Source organism: Hevea brasiliensis, chromosome 3 (assembly GCF_030052815.1).
Source record: "Hevea brasiliensis isolate MT/VB/25A 57/8 chromosome 3, ASM3005281v1, whole genome shotgun sequence".
In the NCBI taxonomy this organism is placed as follows: domain Eukaryota; kingdom Viridiplantae; phylum Streptophyta; class Magnoliopsida; order Malpighiales; family Euphorbiaceae; genus Hevea; species Hevea brasiliensis.
The window spans coordinates 23,488,367-23,512,347 of NC_079495.1; the positions used below are offsets into that span (position 1 = coordinate 23,488,367).

The following is a 23,981-nucleotide window of genomic DNA, read 5'->3' on the forward strand; positions in this document are numbered from 1 at the left end:
CTGTCCTGAGGCAGCCATTTTAATGGATCAGAAAAAGTATCAGAAAAAGTATTGTAATGGATATTTCATATCTTGCTTAGATAAAATAAAATATATTATTGATATATAAATATGCATGTTGTTTACTTTACTATATTCAACTAGAATGTAATGAAGCATTTTTTAAATGTTTACATAGTTTTTCTTTTTAAATTTAGATATTTACTTTAATTTTCTTAATCTTTTTTTAATTATTACTGTAATTAAAAAAGCGCGCTTTTGGGAATGAAACCTCCCAAGGGACAAATCCGTGAGGCCCATGGGCCAAAGCGGACAATACTAACTGGAGAAGGATTGGGCTGTTACAATTTGGTATCAGAGCTGGACCCCCTCTAGTACGGTGTGTGGTGCGAGGACGCACCAGGCAGAAGCTGGTGGGCTTGTCACGACCCAGGGATGGGGTTGGGACGTGCTTGTTCAACCAGCTACGCACTGGGGTGAAAACTTCGTGTCCCACATCGGAAACGGGAAGAAAAGATTTGGGCCATATATGTGGGAGCCTTCCTCACCTGGTCAGCGCGCTTTTGGGAATGAAACCTCCCAAGGGACAAATCCGTGAGGCCCATGGGCCAAAGCGGACAATACTAACTGGAGAAGGATCGGGCTGTTACAATTACACTTACTTTGAAGAAAAATTTCAATTAGTTTTAAGATTTATTAATTAATTAGCAAGTAATTTTTTTTCTAGAATTACATATAAAGAAAATTAAATCAGGAGTGCGTATGAGAATAGACAATATGTAAAGTATGTAAAAAAGATAATATATGTGTGTGTGTGCTTGCGCGCGCGCACTTGCACAAAAGGCTTATTTAGACCTTTAAAGTTTAGTCCATCAGTCAAATGAGCCTTTAATTTTTTTTTTTTTTACCCAAATAAGCCCATTAAATTATAAAAATGATAAAATAATCTTTTATATTTTAAAATATATCAAATAAACTCTTTTACTATTTTGGAGACAAATGATTAAGTCCTTTAAACTTTAAAAACAATTGAAAAAGGCTGGACTATAACTTACCTCCGATTCAAATCTAACCAAGGCCGTACAAGATGATTTTCTGGTGCACGTGGTCTTTATTACATATCCTTCGTATTCGAATTGCAATATCTTGGTGGATATCTGCTATATTCTAGAATAAATTAATAAGTTGTTTCTTGTCAAATATTGCAAAAACTGTCTCTTCAGATTTATCGTCTTTGTCATAGTTACCGTCATCAACTTAATTATGATATGTGATCTAAGTTTGATTATTCTGTAAAAAGCAAAGTTTTGGCCTTTTGATTATGGAGGCGAGCAAGCGACGCAAACACATAAATATCACCAAAAGAATGTAAACTCATAGACATCACCAAAAGGAAGTTAGTTACATAGAGATTAGGTAGAACATGAAGAAAAGATGTCAATTGGAAGCAAAATCTTATTTGATATCTTGTTTAATTTTGAAGGGCTTATTTGTCCCTAAGATTTTATTTAATTTAATTTTTATAATTTAAAAGGTTTATTTTAATTTTTTTAATTTAAAGAGTCTATTTGATTTTAAAAAATTTAATATACATATGTAACTATTGAACCAAATTGTAAGGACCTAACTAGTATGTTTATTTTATTTTATTTTATTTTAAGTAGCTATGCCGAGTTGATTCCTAAATAATTAGTTAAGCCTGAAAAACATGTATTTTCATCACAATTGCCGACACTTTCTTTAGTTAATTGGGATATGATGTTGACATCGTCCTGAACATATACAAATATGGTATGGTTCTCAATGCTTTCATGCCTAATTGGTTGCACTTATTAGGGCAAATAATTTGGTCCATTTGTCTTTTTCAAATGAGTTTGCCTTTTTTTTTTTTTTTTTTGATAAGCCAAACCTATTAAAAGTATAAAGGAATTGATGAATAGAATTGTTAAAAAAAAAAAAAATCCTTTTTTAAATACTGTAATAAAAAGGTTATGTTAACAAGTGCTCAAATTCTATTTTTAGAACAAATTTATTAAGAAAAGAAGGATAGAAGATGATTCTGCCAAGAAGAATCCTCATAACAAGCCTAAAAAGACAGGACGAAGGCTATCATTTTTCACGAAGAAAATCAATCAAATGCTGTTAAAAAAAATTTTTGAACAAAAAAAAAGTGATTTTGATATAAAAATTGATAAAAGAACTCTTTATAAATAATTAAAATAATACCGATAAGCGGTTGAATCATTGGCGTATAGCTTATCTTCGATAAATTTTATCTATAAGGTTAGGAGTTTAAATACTGGAATCATTTTTATTGGGAGGCTTTACCTGAATACCATTTTCGGGTCGAGCGTAAATTAGTCTCATCCATATGTATTGTGGAATGCCACTGATGAAAAAAATTTTCCTAGAAACTTAAACCTAGGAATGTGTAACAGTAAGGTACTTAAACTTCAATTTGCAATACGAAACCCTTTGATCTCTATTTTAAGTAACAGAAAACTCCCATGATATTTAGTTGCCAATTTCTAGGTTATTTTTGCTGATAAGACACTTGTCATATTAAAAGTTATATTTTCTCTCTATTAATTTTATACTTATCGGGAAAAAAAAATTAATTATGTTCTCTATCTACCCATAGCTACAACAATTAAAATTGCACATATTGACATTTTAGTAACCTATAATTTGTTTCCTTGAAACTATAGGTTAATGAAAATAATTTTTTTTTTAATTTGATAAATGTCACGTCAGCATAAATAACATAAAAACTATCTACTGAGGTTCTTGCTGGGGGGAGGAGGGGTAGGGTGAGATTTCTGTTACAAATTGAAGTTTACCTATCTTACTTTTACATACCCTAAAGTTGAGGAACCGTTTGTATCATTTACCCCATAATATTCACAAAAGCTATAAGAATTTTCCTCTATAAATGGCTACACATGCAAGGCAACCTGCATAGAGAAAAGCATAGTAAAGAGTTAGATATATTCTCGGAAAAATGGCAATCTCTCATTTTGTTCTTATTCATACCGTATGCCATGGTGCATGGACTTGGTATAAGCTCACACCTGTCCTTGAGGCAGCTGGCCACAAGGTCACTGCATTGGACCTTGCAGCCAGTGGTATTGACCCAAGGCAAATTGAGCAGATTGGATCCTTTGATGAGTACTCTGAACCCTTATTGACGTTCATGGCATCACTCCCAGAAGGAGAAAAGGTGATATTGGTAGGAGAGAGCTGTGGAGGCATTAATGTTGCTATTGCTGCTGATAAATACCCAGAAAAGATTGCAGCTGTTGTTTTCGTCAATGCAGTAATGCCGGACACTGATCACAGCCCATCTTATGCTTTGGATAAGGTTCGTAGACATAACCTAATTTCTCTCAATATCTGCTCTAATTTGTTCGTCTTCAAATCAAAATTATTAAAGAAAATTAATTTTTTGCTTGCTTTGTTTCTCTCATGTTATTACACAGCATATGATGGCCATTCCCAAAAAGGACACCGTACCTTTTACGTACGTTAACAAGGCCGAGACTATAACTGGATGGAAAATGGGCTTCAAGTTTTTAAGTGAGAATGTATTTACGGCTTGCACTCCAGAGGTATATCTTCTATTAGGGTTAATTTCAGTTATATGATGTTGTGCACCAATTATTTTTTGAATGGGAAAAACTGACCTAAATTTGATCCATCTTTGTAAGTTCTACAGATAAACACATATTGGTAGCGTTTATTGGCGGGGTGCAAAAACATCCTAATGTAGGAAATTTTAGTTTACAACCATTGCATGTATAACGATTTTGTTATAGCCATTGATTTTGGTAGATTTCATGTGAATCTCATCATAGTTGTATGTACAACGGTTACATAGAATAATTTCTCCTAATATAAGCAAAAACTTTTTGAGAAAGAGTTGCTTTAATCTTAATTTATTCTGATACAAATTTTCATTGATATGTTTTCCTTTTTTTCCTTCAAGGATTGTAAGCTGGCAACGATGTTGCTAAGGAAGGGATCATTATTTCAAAGTATTTTAGCTAAACGGGAAAAATTCACTAAGGAGGGATACGGATCGATTAAGAGAATTTATGTGTATACCGACTCATTTAAATATTTAAACCATACTTTCACAGTTGGCAGATAGAAAACTACAAACCAGACAAGGTTTATAAGATCGAAGGTGGAGATCAAAAGTTGATGCTTTCAAAGACTAATGAGCTAGCTCAGATTCTCAATGAGGTGGCTGATACATAAATGCATCATGTTTGCCTTTGAATCATTTATTATTATGTATGGGTGCAACTATAAATAAATTATCTCACGTTTTCACGTGAAAAAGATTATTTGGTATACCATAATTTATGTAATGCAATCAAATATTATATTTAATTCAATAAAAAGAAAAGTTGTTTGTATTTTATTGTATTATGGTCTATCAGACGTAATGTTTGTTTCCCCAAAATAATTGTTTTTATGTTGTTTATGCTTTGTTTTAACTTTATTACTCTCAATTAAATATAAGGCATCGATTAAACTTTGTTTCTTTGTATTCTGCATATTCCTCCATGTTTTTTTTTTTTCATTTATGAATTACGAACCATATATAATGTGTTGCTATCATGCCTCATAGAAAATAATGAAGAAAAATATTTTTTGAAAGAATAATTACCATTTAATTTTTTTTTTTTTTTTTTTTTGGTTATAAACGATGAAAGTTCTATTAAAGAAAATGGAAATAAGGCAATGGCAGATATCTAAACTACAACCATACAAATAAGCATTCCCTAATACATCCTCACATGAGGACACCGCCAAAGACCCAAAACAAATGGAACATAGCTAACAATTAGAAGAAAGCTACATGATCATTCAATCTACAGTGCTCCAACATTGCCAGCGAATCGGTCATTTGTTAGATGTTGCTGCAAGTTGGGCACAAAACTTGTTAACTAGCTTCTCATGAAGAGGCAAGTTTTCATTCATTGCAGGAACACTTGAAAACTCTGGCACCCATTATGATAAAAATGGAAATCCTACTTTCCCATCACTTTAAAGCCAAGTATTTCAGGTTGGCAAGCTTACCTAATGCAATATCAAGAAATCTAATAATCTCTTTCCTTTGAGCTCCTCTTCTGAAAATTTCAGTTCTCAATGGCCTGAACTTCATCTTCTTTTCGCTCCTCTCCTTCCTTGGTTAATATTTCCTACAGTGTTGACACGACTGTAACAAGAACGCCCATATTATGCAGCAGCCAACAAAAATAGAGTAGGTTTAGGGGCTGGTGCGCAAGATGTGCTTCACATCTATTGAACAAAATATATCAAATAAGTCCTTCATTTTAAAAATATATCAAACAAGGTCTTTTACTATTTTGGAGACAAATGATTAAGTCCTTTAACCTTTAAAAGCAACTAAAAAAAAAAAAAGGACTATAACTTGCCTCCAACTAGAATATAACCAAGGCCATGCATGATGATTTTCTGGTGCACGGGTTCCTCATCACATATTCTGTGTATTGGAACTCCAATATCCTAGTGGATATCTCCTGCATTTTAGAATGGATTAATAAGTTATTTCTTGTCAAACATTTCAAAAAGTGTCTCTATGTGTTCGTCGCCAATGTCAAAATTACCGTCATCAACCTAATTATGATCTAATATGATCTAATTTTGATTATTCTATCGAAAAGCAAAGTTTTGACCTTTTGAGTATGGAGGTGTGCAAGCGACATAAACTAATAGATATCGCCAAAAGCATGTAAACTCATAGATATCACCAAAAGGAAGTTAGTTACATGGAGATTAGGTAGAACATGAAGAAAAGATGTTAATTGGAAGCAAAATCATTTTTGATATATTTTTTCATTTTGAGGGGCTTATTTGTCCCAAAGAGTTTATTTAATTTAATTTTTTAAAATTTAAAAGGTTTATTTTTTTTTTAATTTAAAGAGTTTATTTGATTTCAAAAAATTTAATACACTTATGTTACTACTGAACCAAGTTGTGAGGACCTAATTAATATATTTATTTTATTTTATTTTATTTTTAAGTACGTATGCCGAGTTGATTCCTGAATAATTAGTTAGGTTCTAAAAACATGTATTTTCATCACAATTTGAATGTGCTTAGCTACATATTGTTGGCATGCAATAAATTGATCTGGATGGAGAACCAACTAGTTGCATTGCCTATTAAAAGTATGGTGTGGTTCTCATTGCTGTGGAGAACCAACTAGTTGCATGGCCTACATTTTCTTTAGTTATTTGGGATATGATGTTGACATCGTCCTGAACATGTACAAGTATGGTGTGGTTCTCATTGCTATCAAGCCTAACTGTCTTTTTCAATTGAGTTTGCCTCTTTTTTTCTTTTTTTTTTAAGCAAAACCTGTTAAAAGTATGAAGGAATTGATAAATAGAATTGTTAAAAAAAAATTCCATTTTAACAAACTACTGTAAAAATGTTCCGTTGACAAGTGCTCAAAATACTATTTTTAGAAGAAAAGAAGAAGGGTACAAGATGAATCTACCAAGAAGAATCCCGATAACAAGCGAAAAAAGACAGGATGAAGGCTGTCACATTTCACAAATAAAATCAACCAAATTCTGTTTAAAAAAAGTTTTGAAGAAAAAAAAAAGTGATTTTGATATAAAAATTGAAAAAAGAACTATTTATAAATAATTAAAATAATACAACAAGCGGTTGAATCATTGGCATTGAGCTGATCTAAAATAGATTTTATCATAAAGGTTAAGAGTTTAAATCCTAGAATCATTTTTATTGGGAGGTTTTACCTGAATATCATTCTTGGCTCAAGCGTGAATTAGTCTTATCCATATGTACGGGATGGGGGGTGGGATACCAACTAATTAATTAAAAAAAATTAAAATATTAAAATTAAGACCCACCAGTTAGCACGTTCTTTGTAACAAAAAAAAATATATAAAGAATAAAATTCATACAAATGAAAATTTTGAATAATTATTACTTTAAAATCCAACCGATGATAATCAAATTTGATAATTTTTTTTAAAATAAGATAAGAATGACAAAATGAAATTGAAAATATTACAACGTAATGTTCAGATAAATTACATGCATTTATATCTCAATTTAGGAGTATGTAATCGTAAGGTACCTAAACTTCAATTTGTAAATACGTAACTCTTTAATCTTTAATTTAAGTAATAGAAAACTTTCGTGACTTTCAAGAGCGCTTTTAGTTTATTTTTGCCGACAACGCAGTTGTCATGTTAAAATTATATTTTTTGTCCGTTGATTGGACACTTATAGAGGGAAAAAAATTTAATTTTGTTTTCTATCTACCCGTAGTCACGACAATTAAAATTGCACATATTGACATTTTAGTAACCTATAGTTTATTTACTTGATGCTATCAGTCAATGAAAATATAATTTTTTAGTTTGATAAATGTCACATTAGCATAAATAACATAAAACCAGCTACCGACGTTCATGAAGAGGGGTTTATGTTACTTAAATTGAGATCAGAGGATTTCAGACATGATTAAAGTTTAGGTGCCTTATTGTTACATATCCTAAAATTAAGGTACCGTTTATACAATTTACCCTGTAATATTCACAAAAGCTATAAGAATTTTCCTTTATATATAGCTACACATGCAAGCAACCCGCGTAGAGAAAAGCAGAGTAAAGAGTTAGATATAGTATCAGAAAAATGGCAGTCTCTCATTTTGTTCTTCTTCATACCGTATGCTATGGTGCATGGACTTGGTATAAGCTTACACCTGTCCAGCTGTCCTGAGGCAGCCATTTTAATGGATCAGAAAAAGTATCAGAAAAAGTATTGTAATGGATATTTCATATCTTGCTTAGATAAAATAAAATATATTATTGATATATAAATATGCATGTTGTTTACTTTACTATATTCAACTAGAATGTAATGAAGCATTTTTTAAATGTTTACATAGTTTTTCTTTTTAAATTTAGATATTTACTTTAATTTTCTTAATCTTTTTTTAATTATTACTGTAATTAAAAAAGCGCGCTTTTGGGAATGAAACCTCCCAAGGGACAAATCCGTGAGGCCCATGGGCCAAAGCGGACAATACTAACTGGAGAAGGATTGGGCTGTTACAATTTGGTATCAGAGCTGGACCCCCTCTAGTACGGTGTGTGGTGCGAGGACGCACTGTGCGGTGGGCTTGTCACGACCTGGGATGGGGTTGGGACGTGCTTGTTCAACCAGCTACGACCGGGTGAAAACTTCGTGTCCCACATCTAAACGGAAGAAAAGATTTGGGCCATATATGTGGGAGCCTTCTCACCTGGTCAGCGCTTTGGGAATGAAACCTCCCAAGGGACAAATCCGTGAGGCCCATGGGCCAAAGCGGACAATACTAACTGGAGAAGGATCGGGCTGTTACAATTACACTTACTTTGAAGAAAAATTTCAATTAGTTTTAAGATTTATTAATTAATTAGCAAGTAATTTTTTTTCTAGAATTACATATAAAGAAAATTAAATCAGGAGTGCGTATGAGAATAGACAATATGTAAAGTATGTAAAAAAGATAATATATGTGTGTGTGTGCTTATGCACACAAGACTTGCACAAAAAGGCTTATTTAGACCTTTAAAGTTTAGTCCATCACCAAATGAGCCTTTAATTTTTTTTTACCCAAATAAGCCCATTAAATTATAAAAATGATAAAATAATCTTTTATATTTTAAAATATATCAAATAAACTCTTTTACTATTTTGGAGACAAATGATTAAGTCCTTTAAACTTTAAAAACAATTGAAAAGGCTGGACTATAACTTACCTCCGATTCAAATCTAACCAAGGCCGTACAAGATGATTTTCTGGTGCACGTGGTCTTTATTACATATCCTTCAGATTCGAATTGCAATATCTTGGTGGATATCTGCTATATTCTAGAATAAATTAATAAGTTGTTTCTTGTCAAATATTGCAAAACTGTCTCTTCAGATTTATCGTCTTTGTCATAGTTACCGTCATCAACTTAATTATGATATGTGATCTAAGTTTGATTATTCTGTAAAAGCAAAGTTTTGGCCTTTTGATTATGGAGGCGAGCAAGCGACGCAAACACATAAATATCACCAAAAGAATGTAAACTCATAGACATCACCAAAAGGAAGTTAGTTACATAGAGATTAGGTAGAACATGAAGAAAAGATGTCAATTGGAAGCAAAATCTTATTTGATATCTTGTTTAATTTTGAAGGGCTTATTTGTCCCTAAGATTTTATTTAATTTAATTTTTATAATTTAAAAGGTTTATTTTAATTTTTTTAATTTAAAGAGTCTATTTGATTTTAAAAAATTTAATATACATATGTAACTATTGAACCAAATTGTAAGGACCTAACTAGTATGTTTATTTTATTTTATTTTATTTTAAGTAGCTATGCCGAGTTGATTCCTAAATAATTAGTTAAGCCTGAAAAACATGTATTTTCATCACAATTGCCGACACTTTCTTTAGTTAATTGGGATATGATGTTGACATCGTCCTGAACATATACAAATATGGTATGGTTCTCAATGCTTTCATGCCTAATTGGTTGCACTTATTAGGGCAAATAATTTGGTCCATTTGTCTTTTTCAAATGAGTTTGCCTTTTTTTTTTTTTTTGATAAGCCAAACCTATTAAAAGTATAAAGGAATTGATGAATAGAATTGTTAAAAAAAAAAAAAATCCTTTTTTAAATACTGTAATAAAAAGGTTATGTTAACAAGTGCTCAAATTCTATTTTTAGAACAAATTTATTAAGAAAAGAAGGATAGAAGATGATTCTGCCAAGAAGAATCCTCATAACAAGCCTAAAAAGACAGGACGAAGGCTATCATTTTTCACGAAGAAAATCAATCAAATGCTGTTAAAAAAAATTTTTGAACAAAAAAAAAGTGATTTTGATATAAAAATTGATAAAAGAACTCTTTATAAATAATTAAAATAATACCGATAAGCGGTTGAATCATTGGCGTATAGCTTATCTTCGATAAATTTTATCTATAAGGTTAGGAGTTTAAATACTGGAATCATTTTTATTGGGAGGCTTTACCTGAATACCATTTTCGGGTCGAGCGTAAATTAGTCTCATCCATATGTATTGTGGAATGCCACTGATGAAAAAAATTTTCCTAGAAACTTAAACCTAGGAATGTGTAACAGTAAGGTACTTAAACTTTAATTTGCAATACGAAACCCTTTGATCTCTATTTTAAGTAACAGAAAACTCCCATGATATTTAGTTGCCAATTTCTAGGTTATTTTTGCTGATAAGACACTTGTCATATTAAAAGTTATATTTTCTCTCTATTAATTTTATACTTATCGGGAAAAAAAAATTAATTATGTTCTCTATCTACCCATAGCTACAACAATTAAAATTGCACATATTGACATTTTAGTAACCTATAATTTGTTTCCTTGAAACTATAGGTTAATGAAAATAAATTTTTTTTTAATTTGATAAATGTCACGTCAGCATAAATAACATAAAAACTATCTACTGAGGTTCTTGCTGGGGGGAGGAGGGGTAGGGTGAGATTTCTGTTACAAATTGAAGTTTACCTATCTTACTTTTACATACCCTAAAGTTGAGGAACCGTTTGTATCATTTACCCCATAATATTCACAAAAGCTATAAGAATTTTCCTCTATAAATGGCTACACATGCAAGGCAACCTGCATAGAGAAAAGCATAGTAAAGAGTTAGATATATTCTCGGAAAAATGGCAATCTCTCATTTTGTTCTTATTCATACCGTATGCCATGGTGCATGGACTTGGTATAAGCTCACACCTGTCCTTGAGGCAGCTGGCCACAAGGTCACTGCATTGGACCTTGCAGCCAGTGGTATTGACCCAAGGCAAATTGAGCAGATTGGATCCTTTGATGAGTACTCTGAACCCTTATTGACGTTCATGGCATCACTCCCAGAAGGAGAAAAGGTGATATTGGTAGGAGAGAGCTGTGGAGGCATTAATGTTGCTATTGCTGCTGATAAATACCCAGAAAAGATTGCAGCTGTTGTTTTCGTCAATGCAGTAATGCCGGACACTGATCACAGCCCATCTTATGCTTTGGATAAGGTTCGTAGACATAACCTAATTTCTCTCAATATCTGCTCTAATTTGTTCGTCTTCAAATCAAAATTATTAAAGAAAATTAATTTTTTGCTTGCTTTGTTTCTCTCATGTTATTACACAGCATATGATGGCCATTCCCAAAAAGGACACCGTACCTTTTACGTACGTTAACAAGGCCGAGACTATAACTGGATGGAAAATGGGCTTCAAGTTTTTAAGTGAGAATGTATTTACGGCTTGCACTCACGAGGTATATCTTCTATTAGGGTTAATTTCAGTTATATGATGTTGTGCACCAATTATTTTTTGAATGGGAAAAACTGACCTAAATTTGATCCATCTTTGTAAGTTCTACAGATAAACACATATTGGTAGCGTTTATTGGCGGGGTGCAAAAACATCCTAATGTAGGAAATTTTAGTTTACAACCATTGCATGTATAACGATTTTGTTATAGCCATTGATTTTGGTAGATTTCATGTGAATCTCATCATAGTTGTATGTACAACGGTTACATAGAATAATTTCTCCTAATATAAGCAAAAACTTTTTGAGAAAGAGTTGCTTTAATCTTAATTTATTCTGATACAAATTTTCATTGATATGTTTTCCTTTTTTTCCTTCAAGGATTGTAAGCTGGCAACGATGTTGCTAAGGAAGGGATCATTATTTCAAAGTATTTTAGCTAAACGGGAAAAATTCACTAAGGAGGGATACGGATCGATTAAGAGAATTTATGTGTATACCGACTCAGACGAAATATTTAAACCATACTTTCACAGTTGGCAGATAGAAAACTACAAACCAGACAAGGTTTATAAGATCGAAGGTGGAGATCAAAAGTTGATGCTTTCAAAGACTAATGAGCTAGCTCAGATTCTCAATGAGGTGGCTGATACATAAATGCATCATGTTTGCCTTTGAATCATTTATTATTATGTATGGGTGCAACTATAAATAAATTATCTCACGTTTTCACGTGAAAAAGATTATTTGGTATACCATAATTTATGTAATGCAATCAAATATTATATTTAATTCAATAAAAAGAAAAGTTGTTTGTATTTTATTGTATTATGGTCTATCAGACGTAATGTTTGTTTCCCCAAAATAATTGTTTTTATGTTGTTTATGCTTTGTTTTAACTTTATTACTCTCAATTAAATATAAGGCATCGATTAAACTTTGTTTCTTTGTATTCTGCATATTCCTCCATGTTTTTTTTTTTCATTTATGAATTACGAACCATATATAATGTGTTGCTATCATGCCTCATAGAAAATAATGAAGAAAAATATTTTTTGAAAGAATAATTACCATTTAATTTTTTTTTTTTTTTTTTTTTGGTTATAAACGATGAAAGTTCTATTAAAGAAAATGGAAATAAGGCAATGGCAGATATCTAAACTACAACCATACAAATAAGCATTCCCTAATACATCCTCACATGAGGACACCGCCAAAGACCCAAAACAAATGGAACATAGCTAACAATTAGAAGAAAGCTACATGATCATTCAATCTACAGTGCTCCAACATTGCCAGCGAATCGGTCATTTGTTAGATGTTGCTGCAAGTTGGGCACAAAACTTGTTAACTAGCTTCTCATGAAGAGGCAAGTTTTCATTCATTGCAGGAACACTTGAAAACTCTGGCACCCATTATGATAAAAATGGAAATCCTACTTTCCCATCACTTTAAAGCCAAGTATTTCAGGTTGGCAAGCTTACCTAATGCAATATCAAGAAATCTAATAATCTCTTTCCTTTGAGCTCCTCTTCTGAAAATTTCAGTTCTCAATGGCCTGAACTTCATCTTCTTTTCGCTCCTTTCCTTCCTTGGTTAATATTTCCTACAGTGTTGACACGACTGTAACAAGAACGCCCATATTAGGCAGCAGCCAACAAAAATAGAGTAGGTTTAGGGGCTGGTGCGCAAGATGTGCTTCACATCTATTGAACAAAATATATCAAATAAGTCCTTCATTTTAAAAATATATCAAATAAGGTCTTTTACTATTTTGGAGACAAATGATTAAGTCCTTTAACCTTTAAAAGCAACTAAAAAATAAAAAATAGGACTATAACTTGCCTCCAACTAGAATATAACCAAGGCCATGCATGATGATTTTCTGGTGCACGGGGTCCTCATCACATATTCTGTGTATTGGAACTCCAATATCCTAGTGGATATCTCCTGCATTTTAGAATGGATTAATAAGTTATTTCTTGTCAAACATTTCAAAAAGTGTCTCTATGTGTTCGTCGCCTTTGTCAAAATTACCGTCATCAACCTAATTATGATCTAATATGATCTAATTTTGATTATTCTATCGAAAAGCAAAGTTTTGACCTTTTGAGTATGGAGGTGAGCAAGCGACATAAACTAATAGATATCGCCAAAAGCACGTAAACTCATAGATATCACCAAAAGGAAGTTAGTTACATGGAGATTAGGTAGAACATGAAGAAAAGATGTTAATTGGAAGCAAAATCATTTTTGATATATTTTTTCATTTTGAGGGGCTTATTTGTCCCAAAGAGTTTATTTAATTTAATTTTTTAAAATTTAAAAGGTTTATTTTTTTTTTAATTTAAAGAGTTTATTTGATTTCAAAAAATTTAATACACTTATGTTACTACTGAACCAAATTGTGAGGACCTAATTAATATAATTATTTTATTTTTAAGTACGTATGCCGAGTTAATTCCTGAATAATTAGTTAGGTTCTAAAAACATGTATTTTCATCACAATTTGAATGTGCTTAGCTACATATTGTTGGCATGCAATAAATTGATCTGGATGGAGAACCAACTAGTTGCATTGCCTATTAAAAGTATGGTGTGGTTCTCATTGCTGTGGAGAACCAACTAGTTGCATGGCCTACATTTTCTTTAGTTATTTGGGATATGATGTTGACATCGTCCTGAACATGTACAAGTATGGTGTGGTTCTCATTGCTATCAAGCCTAACTGTCTTTTTCAATTGAGTTTGCCTCTTTTTTTCTTTTTTTTTTTAAGCAAAACCTGTTAAAAGTATGAAGGAATTGATAAATAGAATTGTTAAAAAAAAATTCCATTTTAAAAAACTACTGTAAAAATGTTCCGTTGACAAGTGCTCAAAATACTATTTTTAGAAGAAAAGAAGAAGGGTACAAGATGAATCTACCAAGAAGAATCCCGATAACAAGCGAAAAAAGACAGGATGAAGGCTGTCACATTTCACAAGTAAAATCAACCAAATTCTGTTTAAAAAATTTTTGAAGAAAAAAAAAAGTGATTTTGATATAAAAATTGAAAAAAGAACTATGTATAAATAATTAAAATAATACAACAAGCGGTTGAATCATTGGCATTGAGCTGATCTAAAATAGATTTTATCATAAAGGTTAAGAGTTTAAATCCTAGAATCATTTTTATTGGGAGGTTTTACCTGAATATCATTCTTGGCTCAAGCGTGAATTAGTCTTATCCATATGTACGGGATGGGGGGTGGGATACCAACTAATTAATTAAAAAAAATTAAAATATTAAAATTAAGACCCACCAGTTAGCACGTTCTTTGTAACAAAAAAAAATATATAAAGAATAAAATTCATACAAATGAAAATTTTGAATAATTATTACTTTAAAATCCAACCGATGATAATCAAATTTGATAATTTTTTTTAAAATAAGATAAGAATGACAAAATGAAATTGAAAATATTACAACGTAATGTTCAGATAAATTACACAGACGATATCTCAATTTAGGAGTATGTAACTGTAAGGTACCTAAACTTCAATTTGTAACACAGAACTCTTTAATCTTTAATTTAAGTAATAGAAAACTTTATGTGACTTTCAGTAGCCAGTTTTAGTTTATTTTTGCCGACAACGCAGTTGTCATGTTAAAATTATATTTTTTGTCCGTTGATTCGACACTTATAGAGGGAAAAAAATTTAATTTTGTTTTCTATCTACCCGTAGTCACGACAATTAAAATTGCACATATTGACATTTTAGTAACCTATAGTTTATTTACTTGATGCTATCAGTCAATGAAAATATAATTTTTTAGTTTGATAAATGTCACATTAGCATAAATAACATAAAACCAGCTACCGAAGTTCATGAAGAGGGGTTTATGTTACTTAAATTGGAGATCAGAGGATTTCGTATTACAGATTAAAGTTTAGGTGCCTTATTGTTACATATCCTAAAATTAAGTTACCGTTTATATAATTTACCCTGTAATATTCACAAAAGCTATAAGAATTTTCCTTTATATATAGCTACACATGCAAGCAACCCGCGTAGAGAAAAGCAGAGTAAAGAGTTAGATATAGTATCAGAAAAATGGCAGTCTCTCATTTTGTTCTTCTTCATACCGTATGCTATGGTGCATGGACTTGGTATAAGCTTACACCTGTCCAGCTGTCCTGAGGCAGCCATTTTAATGGATCAGAAAAAGTATCAGAAAAAGTATTGTAATGGATATTTCATATCTTGCTTAGATAAAATAAAATATATTATTGATATATAAATATGCATGTTGTTTACTTTACTATATTCAACTAGAATGTAATGAAGCATTTTTTAAATGTTTACATAGTTTTTCTTTTTAAATTTAGATATTTACTTTAATTTTCTTAATCTTTTTTTAATTATTATCAGAATGGAGTTTTCATTCCCAAAGCGCTTTGGGAATGAAACCTCCCAAGGGACAACCGTGAGGCCCATGGGCCAAAGCGGACAATACTAACTGGAGAAGGATTGGGTTACAATTTGGTATCGAGTGGACCCCTCTAGTACGGTGTGTGGTGCGAGGACGCACTGTGCGTGGTTGGTGGGCTTGTCACGACCTGTGGATGGGGTTGGGACGTGCTTGTTCAACCAGCTACGACCGGGTGAAAACTTCGTGTCCCACATCTAAACGGGAAGAAAAGATTTGGGCCATATATGTGGAGCCTTCCTCACCGGGTCAGCGCTTTTGGGAATGAAACCTCCCAAGGGACAAATCCGTGAGGCCCATGGGCCAAAGCGGACAATACTAACTGGAGAAGGATCGGGCTGTTACAATTACACTTACTTTGAAGAAAAATTTCAATTAGTTTTAAGATTTATTAATTAATTAGCAAGTAATTTTTTTTCTAGAATTACATATAAAGAAAATTAAATCAGGAGTGCGTATGAGAATAGACAATATGTAAAGTATGTAAAAAAGATAATATATGTGTGTGTGTGCTTGCGCGGGCGCACTTGCACAAAAGGCTTATTCAGACCTTTAAAGTTTGGTCCATCAGTCAAATGAGCCTTTAATTTTTTTTTTTTTACCCAAATAAGCCCATTAAATTATAAAAATGATAAAATAATCTTTTATATTTTAAAATATATCAAATAAACTCTTTTACTATTTTGGAGACAAATGATTAAGTCCTTTAAACTTTAAAAACAATTGAAAAAGGCTGGACTATAACTTACCTCCGATTCAAATCTAACCAAGGCCGTCCATGTAACGTCCTCACCAAAGGTAGTCCGTACGTTTTACTGTTCTGATGACTAATGTCTGTACGGACAATAAAAATGTCTGGAACTACACTTAAACTATAGTGAGGAGGCATAAATTAATGAAATAAATATTAAAAAAATATAGGAAAAATTTTGAGAAATAAAATAAAATTTAGAGAATTTATTTATTTGGTACAAAAATAATAAAAATAACCCGATATGCACCATGAAAGGCATTTTGGTCATTTCACCCCTAGATGTGAATTTTGACTTAAATGTCAAATTAAAATTTGGAAATAGAATAATTAACATAAATTAATTTTATGAATTTGAAATTGAAAAATGAGAAGAGAAAGAAGAAGAAAAGAAAAGAAAAGAAAAGGAAAGAAAAGAAAGGAAAGGAAATAGATTTATGAAATTTAAAAACAATAAAGTACACATAAATATATATATATATATATAAATACCCACAAGAGACAAAACCCACCAACCCTCTTCTTCTTCCTCTTCTCTCTCCCTCCTTGCCGTCTCCCTTAGTGTCTCCCTCCCTCCATTTTTGTTCTTCTTAAAGCTTGATTTTCCAAGCTTTCTCCTCCCCAAAACCCATAGACCCCTTCACAAAAAATTTAGCCCACACCATAAGGAAGCTTTAGATACCCATTAGAAGAAGAAAGATTAAAGTTTGAAGTGGGTCACAAGAGGTTAGTGCACTAATCGCTCTTCTTCAATTTATTAAACATGAATAGCATGTTTAGCTAAGCATAAATACCATTAAAACAAAAGAAAATCTAGAGGAAAGAACCCTTGAATTTTTGGCAGCCATGGAACTTGAAATTTATTGCTTTTAAGTGATGAAAAATGGTTCTATGAGAATGTGTAATTAGTTGAAATGTTTGGGTGTTTGATTGTGTAGTGTTTGTGTAAATTTGAAACTTTGAAAACTAGGGTTTGTGTAAATGTTGAGGACTTTGTGTAAAATGTTGAAATTGATCTATTGGGATGAGATTGTTGCTTATAGAAGTGTATTGCATGCAAATTGAAGTAAGGAAGTTGGAGGAGGTTGAGTTTTGGAAGTGTCAATTTTCTGCAGGTTGTGTTTGTTGAGGGCAGTGTACATTTTAGGCCATAAATAAAATTGTGTGACCCCAATTGGTATGAGGCCAATTGGAGGTGAAACTAGACCCAAAATAGCCCATTTTCCATGAAGAAACCATGCCCAAATTCTGTCCAAAACTTGACCTAAATACTGTCCAAATTCGGATTTCCCTGCAACCCAACCCAGAAAATGACCAAATGAACAGTACGTGTTCATTTGGTCATAACTCTCTATACTGGTCCAAATAACCTAAAATTTTAACCATGGAAAGTTTAGACATAGGGCTACACTTTTCATGAAGACCACTTAACCCAGTTTTGCCTTTAACAAATTCAAATTGTTAGCACAAGTTGGGTCACTGAAACTGCCAACCCAGAAAATGACCAAATGAACAGTACGTGTTCATTTGGTCATAACTCTCTCTATACTGGTCCAAATAACCTAAAATTTTAACCATGGAAAGTTTAGACATAGGGCTACACTTTTCATGAAGACCACTTAACCCAGTTTTGCCTTTAACAAATTCAAATTGTTAGCACAAGTTGGGTCACTGAAACTGCCAACCCAGAAAATGACCAAATGAACAGTACGTGTTCATTTGGTCATAACTCTCTATACTGGTCCAAATGACCTAAAATTTTACCCATGGAAAGTTTAGACATAGGGCTACACTTTTCATGAAGACCACTTAACCCAGTTTTGCCTTTAACCAATTCAAATTATTAGCACAAGTTGGGTCACTGAAACTGCCAACCCAGAAAATGACCAAAATACTGTTCCTTTGGTATGCTTGACCAGTTTTGGCAAAAATGCTATAACTTGGTCTCCAAAGCTGCAAATTGAGTGAAACTAGTGCCAAAAGTTTTATAAGACATAGCACAACAATTTTTATGTTTTGACCAAGCTCTAGAAACCATTGCATCCTAGGGAAAATATTAGCCAAAGTTAGGAATTGAAATCTAGAAAATGTTAAGTTGAACCCAGAATACCATTTGATACCTGTGTGTTCATTTGGCCATAACTCCCACTAGGAAATTCCATTTGAGATTTGCCAATATGATGTAGAAACATGATACTTAGGGATACAATATTGATTTAGACACCTTTGCCAAATTCTAAGTGTAAAGACCCTAAAAAGAGGGTCAAACATACTGCCCTGAAGTTGATTTTTGCCCTTATAGGACTGAGAGTCCAGGTTAATACATTGACCACAACTCACTATACCAAGCTTGAAAAATTATGAAATTGTACCTGGGAGTCCCTAAGACATAGAGGAACATATCTTGTGAAGGAACGTAAGTCTAAAAATGACCATAAAATGATCAAATGACTGGTCAAAGTTTATTGACTAGAAATTGTAAATTGTGGACAGCTTAGAGGCAAAGGGACCAGTTATGGTATTTTGACCATAACTTGAGTTCTATAACTCCAAATTCAGTGATTCAAAAACTGAAATTCAAGTTTAAACATAGAGGAACAATTGTTATGAAGGAAGTGTGACTAAATAGACATCCTAACCTAGTCAAATTCCTAAATAAAGATAACACATCAACATGAACCTAAAGAAAGGTTCATGGGAAAAATGCTATATATAATAATTAAAATACTCATAAGGATAATTAAATATTAAAAATGATATGAATATGTAAATTGGGACTAATGTCCCATTAATATGAAATTAATGGTACCAATGAACAGTACTAGAAAATAGTAACAGTGAATAGTGCTAAAATAATTAAAAATGTTTAATTGCCCATAGTATACCTAGACTTATTTATTTAGTTTGGATAAATTGGTATACCAATTAGGGACCACAGATAGCAGTACTGCTTATAGAGCAAATCATGAACTGACAATATATGTCTGATATGATTGTTCTACAGGCTATATGCCTACTTACTGGCCATTGTGCCTACTTTATTTCTGGCTTTACAAGCCTGACAGCGGGTCCGTGCCCGACAGCTGGCCTCGTGCCTGACAGATGTATACAGGGTAGACATATGGCTGTCTAACCCGTATACTCCCGTGTATCCAGCTTTTATAATTTGTTATAGGATTCTTGGGCATTGATAATAATTAATTAATACTGAATATACAATAAGTAAACAGGAAAGACCCCAATAATTTTAATTGATTCCAAAGTGTAAAAAAATGTAAAAGACCCAGAATTTATGATTTGTAAATATTATTTCAATTGTTTAATTATTATTATTATAAATTATGCACCACTAAGCGTTATGCTTAGCGCGTTGGTTTTCCATCGTAGGTATCAAGATCAAGAACGCCACAGTAGTATTCGGACAGAGTTTCGACCAGATCTGCCACCGATCAGAGTCACCTCATCAGTCTTTTGTATTTTGATAGGGCCCATGTGTAGCCTAGTATTTTGGTTCATTATGTCTAGTCATTATGTAATTACTAGTTTATGATGTATTTTATTTTGGACTTGAAATGAAAACTTATAATTTATTATCTATGAATTTCAATATGAATGCAATAGATGACACTTCATTTTTAGATCTCATAAATAGTTGCGAATGATATGATAAAAGAGAATATGATATGGAAATATGTGAGATGACTATGAATATGTTAACAGGTGATAGTGGAACCCGCCAGATGCTAATAAAACAGAGGAGGAGGATGTTGGGTCTCCACAAAAATAAGATATAAAAAAAAAAAAATTTCTACGTAAATTACCTGATTTAAACGACATTAAAATTTACAATAGACATGACAAGACAAGATAGGGTGCTCCGGCACCGAATGTGGCACTTCTTGCTCTGCTATACAATAGACGAGTAAGGGGCGTTACAGTCCAAGATGATTTTCTGGTGCACGTGGTCTTTATTACATATCCTTCGTATTCGAATTGCAATATCTTGGTGGATATCTGCTATATTCTAGAATAAATTAATAAGTTGTTTCTTGTCAAATATTGCAAAACTGTCTCTTCAGATTTATCGCTTTGTCATAGTTACCGTCATCAACTTAATTATGATATGTGATGTAAGTTTGATTATTCTGTAAAAAGCAAAGTTTTGGCCTTTTAATTATGGAGGCGAGCAAGCGACGCAAACACATAAATATCACCAAAAGAATGTAAACTCATAGACATCACCAAAAGGAAGTTAGTTACATAGAGATTAGGTAGAACATGAAGAAAAGATGTCAATTGGAAGCAAAATCTTATTTGATATCTTGTTTAATTTTGAAGGGCTTATTTGTCCCTAAGATTTTATTTAATTTAATTTTTATAATTTAAAAGGTTTATTTTAATTTTTTTAATTTAAAGAGTCTATTTGATTTTAAAAAATTTAATATACATATGTAACTATCGAACCAAATTGTAAGGACCTAACTAGTATGTTTATTTTATTTTATTTTATTTTATTTTAAGTAGCTATGCCGAGTTGATTCCTAAATAATTAGTTGAGCCTGAAAAACATGTATTTTCATCACAATTGCCGACACTTTCTTTAGTTAATTGGGATATGATGTTGACATCGTCCTGAACATATACAAATATGGTATGGTTCTCAATGCTTTCATGCCTAATTGGTTGCACTTATTAGGGCAAATAATTTGGTCCATTTGTCTTTTTCAATTGAGTTTGCCTTTTTTTTTTTTTTTTGATAAGCCAAACCTATTAAAAGTATAAAGGAATTGATGAATAGAATTGTTAAAAAAAAAAAAATCCTTTTTTAAATACTGTAATAAAAAGGTTATGTTAACAAGTGCTCAAATTCTATTTTTAGAACAAATTTATTAAGAAAAGAAGGATAGAAGATGATTCTGCCAAGAAGAATCCTCATAACAAGCCTAAAAAGACAGGACGAAGGCTATCATATTTCACGAAGAAAATCAATCAAATGCTGTTAAAAAAAAAATTTTGAACAAAAAAAAAGTGATTTTGATATAAAAATTGATAAAAGAACTCTTTATAAATAATTAAAATAATACCGATAAGCGGTTGAATCATTGGCGTATAGCTTATCTTCGATAAATTTTATCTATAAGGTTAGGAGTTTAAATACTGGAATCATTTTTATTGGGAGGCTTTACCTGAATACCATTTTTCGGGTCGAGCGTAAATTAGTCTCATCCATATGTATTGTGGAATGCCACTGATGAAAAAAATTTTCCTAGAAACTTAAACCTAGGAATGTGTAACAGTAAGGTACTTAAACTTCAATTTGCAATACGAAACCCTTTGATCTCTATTTTAAGTAACAGAAAACTCCCATGATATTTAGTTGCCAATTTCTAGGTTATTTTTGCTGATAAGACACTTGTCATATTAAAAGTTATATTTTCTCTCTATTAATTTTATACTTATCGGGAAAAAAAAATTAATTATGTTCTCTATCTACCCATAGCTACAACAATTAAAATTGCACATATTGACATTTTAGTAACCTATAATTTGTTTCCTTGAAACTATAGGTTAATGAAAATAATTTTTTTTTTAATTTGATAAATGTCACGTCAGCATAAATAACATAAAAACTATCTACTGAGGTTCTTGCTGGGGGGAGGAGGGGTAGGGTGAGATTTCTGTTACAAATTGAAGTTTACCTATCTTACTTTTACATACCCTAAAGTTGAGGAACCGTTTGTATCATTTACCCCATAATATTCACAAAAGCTATAAGAATTTTCCTCTATAAATGGCTACACATGCAAGGCAACCTGCATAGAGAAAAGCATAGTAAAGAGTTAGATATATTCTCGGAAAAATGGCAATCTCTCATTTTGTTCTTATTCATACCGTATGCCATGGTGCATGGACTTGGTATAAGCTCACACCTGTCCTTGAGGCAGCTGGCCACAAGGTCACTGCATTGGACCTTGCAGCCAGTGGTATTGACCCAAGGCAAATTGAGCAGATTGGATCCTTTGATGAGTACTCTGAACCCTTATTGACGTTCATGGCATCACTCCCAGAAGGAGAAAAGGTGATATTGGTAGGAGAGAGCTGTGGAGGCATTAATGTTGCTATTGCTGCTGATAAATACCCAGAAAAGATTGCAGCTGTTGTTTTCGTCAATGCAGTAATGCCGGACACTGATCACAGCCCATCTTATGCTTTGGATAAGGTTCGTAGACATAACCTAATTTCTCTCAATATCCGCTCTAATTTGTTCGTCTTCAAATCAAAATTATTAAAGAAAATTAATTTTTTGCTTGCTTTGTTTCTCTCATGTTATTACACAGCATATGATGGCCATTCCCAAAAAGGACACCGTACCTTTTACGTACGTTAACAAGGCGGAGACTATAACTGGATGGAAAATGGGCTTCATGTTTTTGAGTGAGAATGTATTTACGGCATGCACTCCCGAGGTATATCTTCTATTAGGGTTAATTTCAGTTATATGATGTTGTGCACCAATTATTTTTTGAATGGGAAAAACTGACCTAAATTTGATCCATCTTTGTAAGTTCTACAGATAAACACATATTGGTAGCGTTTATTGGCGGGGTGCAAAAACATCCTAATGTAGGAAATTTTAGTTTACAACCATTGCATGTATAACGATTTTGTTATAGCCATTGATTTTGGTAGATTTCATGTGAATCTCATCATAGTTGTATGTACAACGGTTACATAGAATAATTTCTCCTAATATAAGCAAAAACTTTTTGAGAAAGAGTTGCTTTAATCTTAATTTATTCTGATACAAATTTTCATTGATATGTTTTCCTTTTTTTCCTTCAAGGATTGTAAGCTGGCAACGATGTTGCTAAGGAAGGGATCATTATTTCAAAGTATTTTAGCTAAACGGGAAAAATTCACTAAGGAGGGATACGGATCGATTAAGAGAATTTATGTGTATACCGACTCAGACGAAATATTTAAACCATACTTTCACAGTTGGCAGATAGAAAACTACAAACCAGACAAGGTTTATAAGATCGAAGGTGGAGATCAAAAGTTGATGCTTTCAAAGACTAATGAGCTAGCTCAGATTCTCAATGAGGTGGCTGATACATAAATGCATCATGTTTGCCTTTGAATCATTTATTATTATGTATGGGTGCAACTATAAATAAATTATCTCACGTTTTCACGTGAAAAAGATTATTTGGTATACCATAATTTATGTAATGCAATCAAATATTATATTTAATTCAATAAAAAGAAAAGTTGTTTGTATTTTATTGTATTATGGTCTATCAGACGTAATGTTTGTTTCCCCAAAATAATTGTTTTTATGTTGTTTATGCTTTGTTTTAACTTTATTAATCTCAATTAAATATAAGGCATCGATTAA

General features: G+C 32.1%; 2 protein-coding genes and 1 pseudogene across 2 annotated transcripts; all 3 read left to right on the top strand.

Moving 5' to 3' along the window:
* The first annotated feature begins 2,980 nt into the window (after window positions 1-2,980).
* Window positions 2,981-4,426, top strand: LOC131178503 ((S)-hydroxynitrile lyase-like; annotated as a pseudogene).
* Window positions 4,427-10,742: 6,316 nt separating this feature from the next.
* LOC131178504 ((S)-hydroxynitrile lyase-like) lies at window positions 10,743-12,183 on the top strand. Its single transcript, XM_058143464.1, has 3 exons — window positions 10,743-11,117; window positions 11,236-11,364; window positions 11,742-12,183. The coding sequence occupies exons 1-3, from the start codon at window positions 10,758-10,760 to the stop codon at window positions 12,015-12,017; spliced, it is 765 nt and encodes a 254-aa protein (XP_057999447.1). The 5' UTR covers window positions 10,743-10,757; the 3' UTR covers window positions 12,018-12,183.
* A 10,239-nt stretch (window positions 12,184-22,422) lies between these two features.
* On the top strand, window positions 22,423-23,868 carry LOC131178660 ((S)-hydroxynitrile lyase-like). The gene is made up of 3 exons (XM_058143944.1): window positions 22,423-22,802; window positions 22,921-23,049; window positions 23,427-23,868. The coding sequence occupies exons 1-3, from the start codon at window positions 22,443-22,445 to the stop codon at window positions 23,700-23,702; spliced, it is 765 nt and encodes a 254-aa protein (XP_057999927.1). The 5' UTR covers window positions 22,423-22,442; the 3' UTR covers window positions 23,703-23,868.
* The last annotated feature ends 113 nt before the right edge of the window (window positions 23,869-23,981 follow it).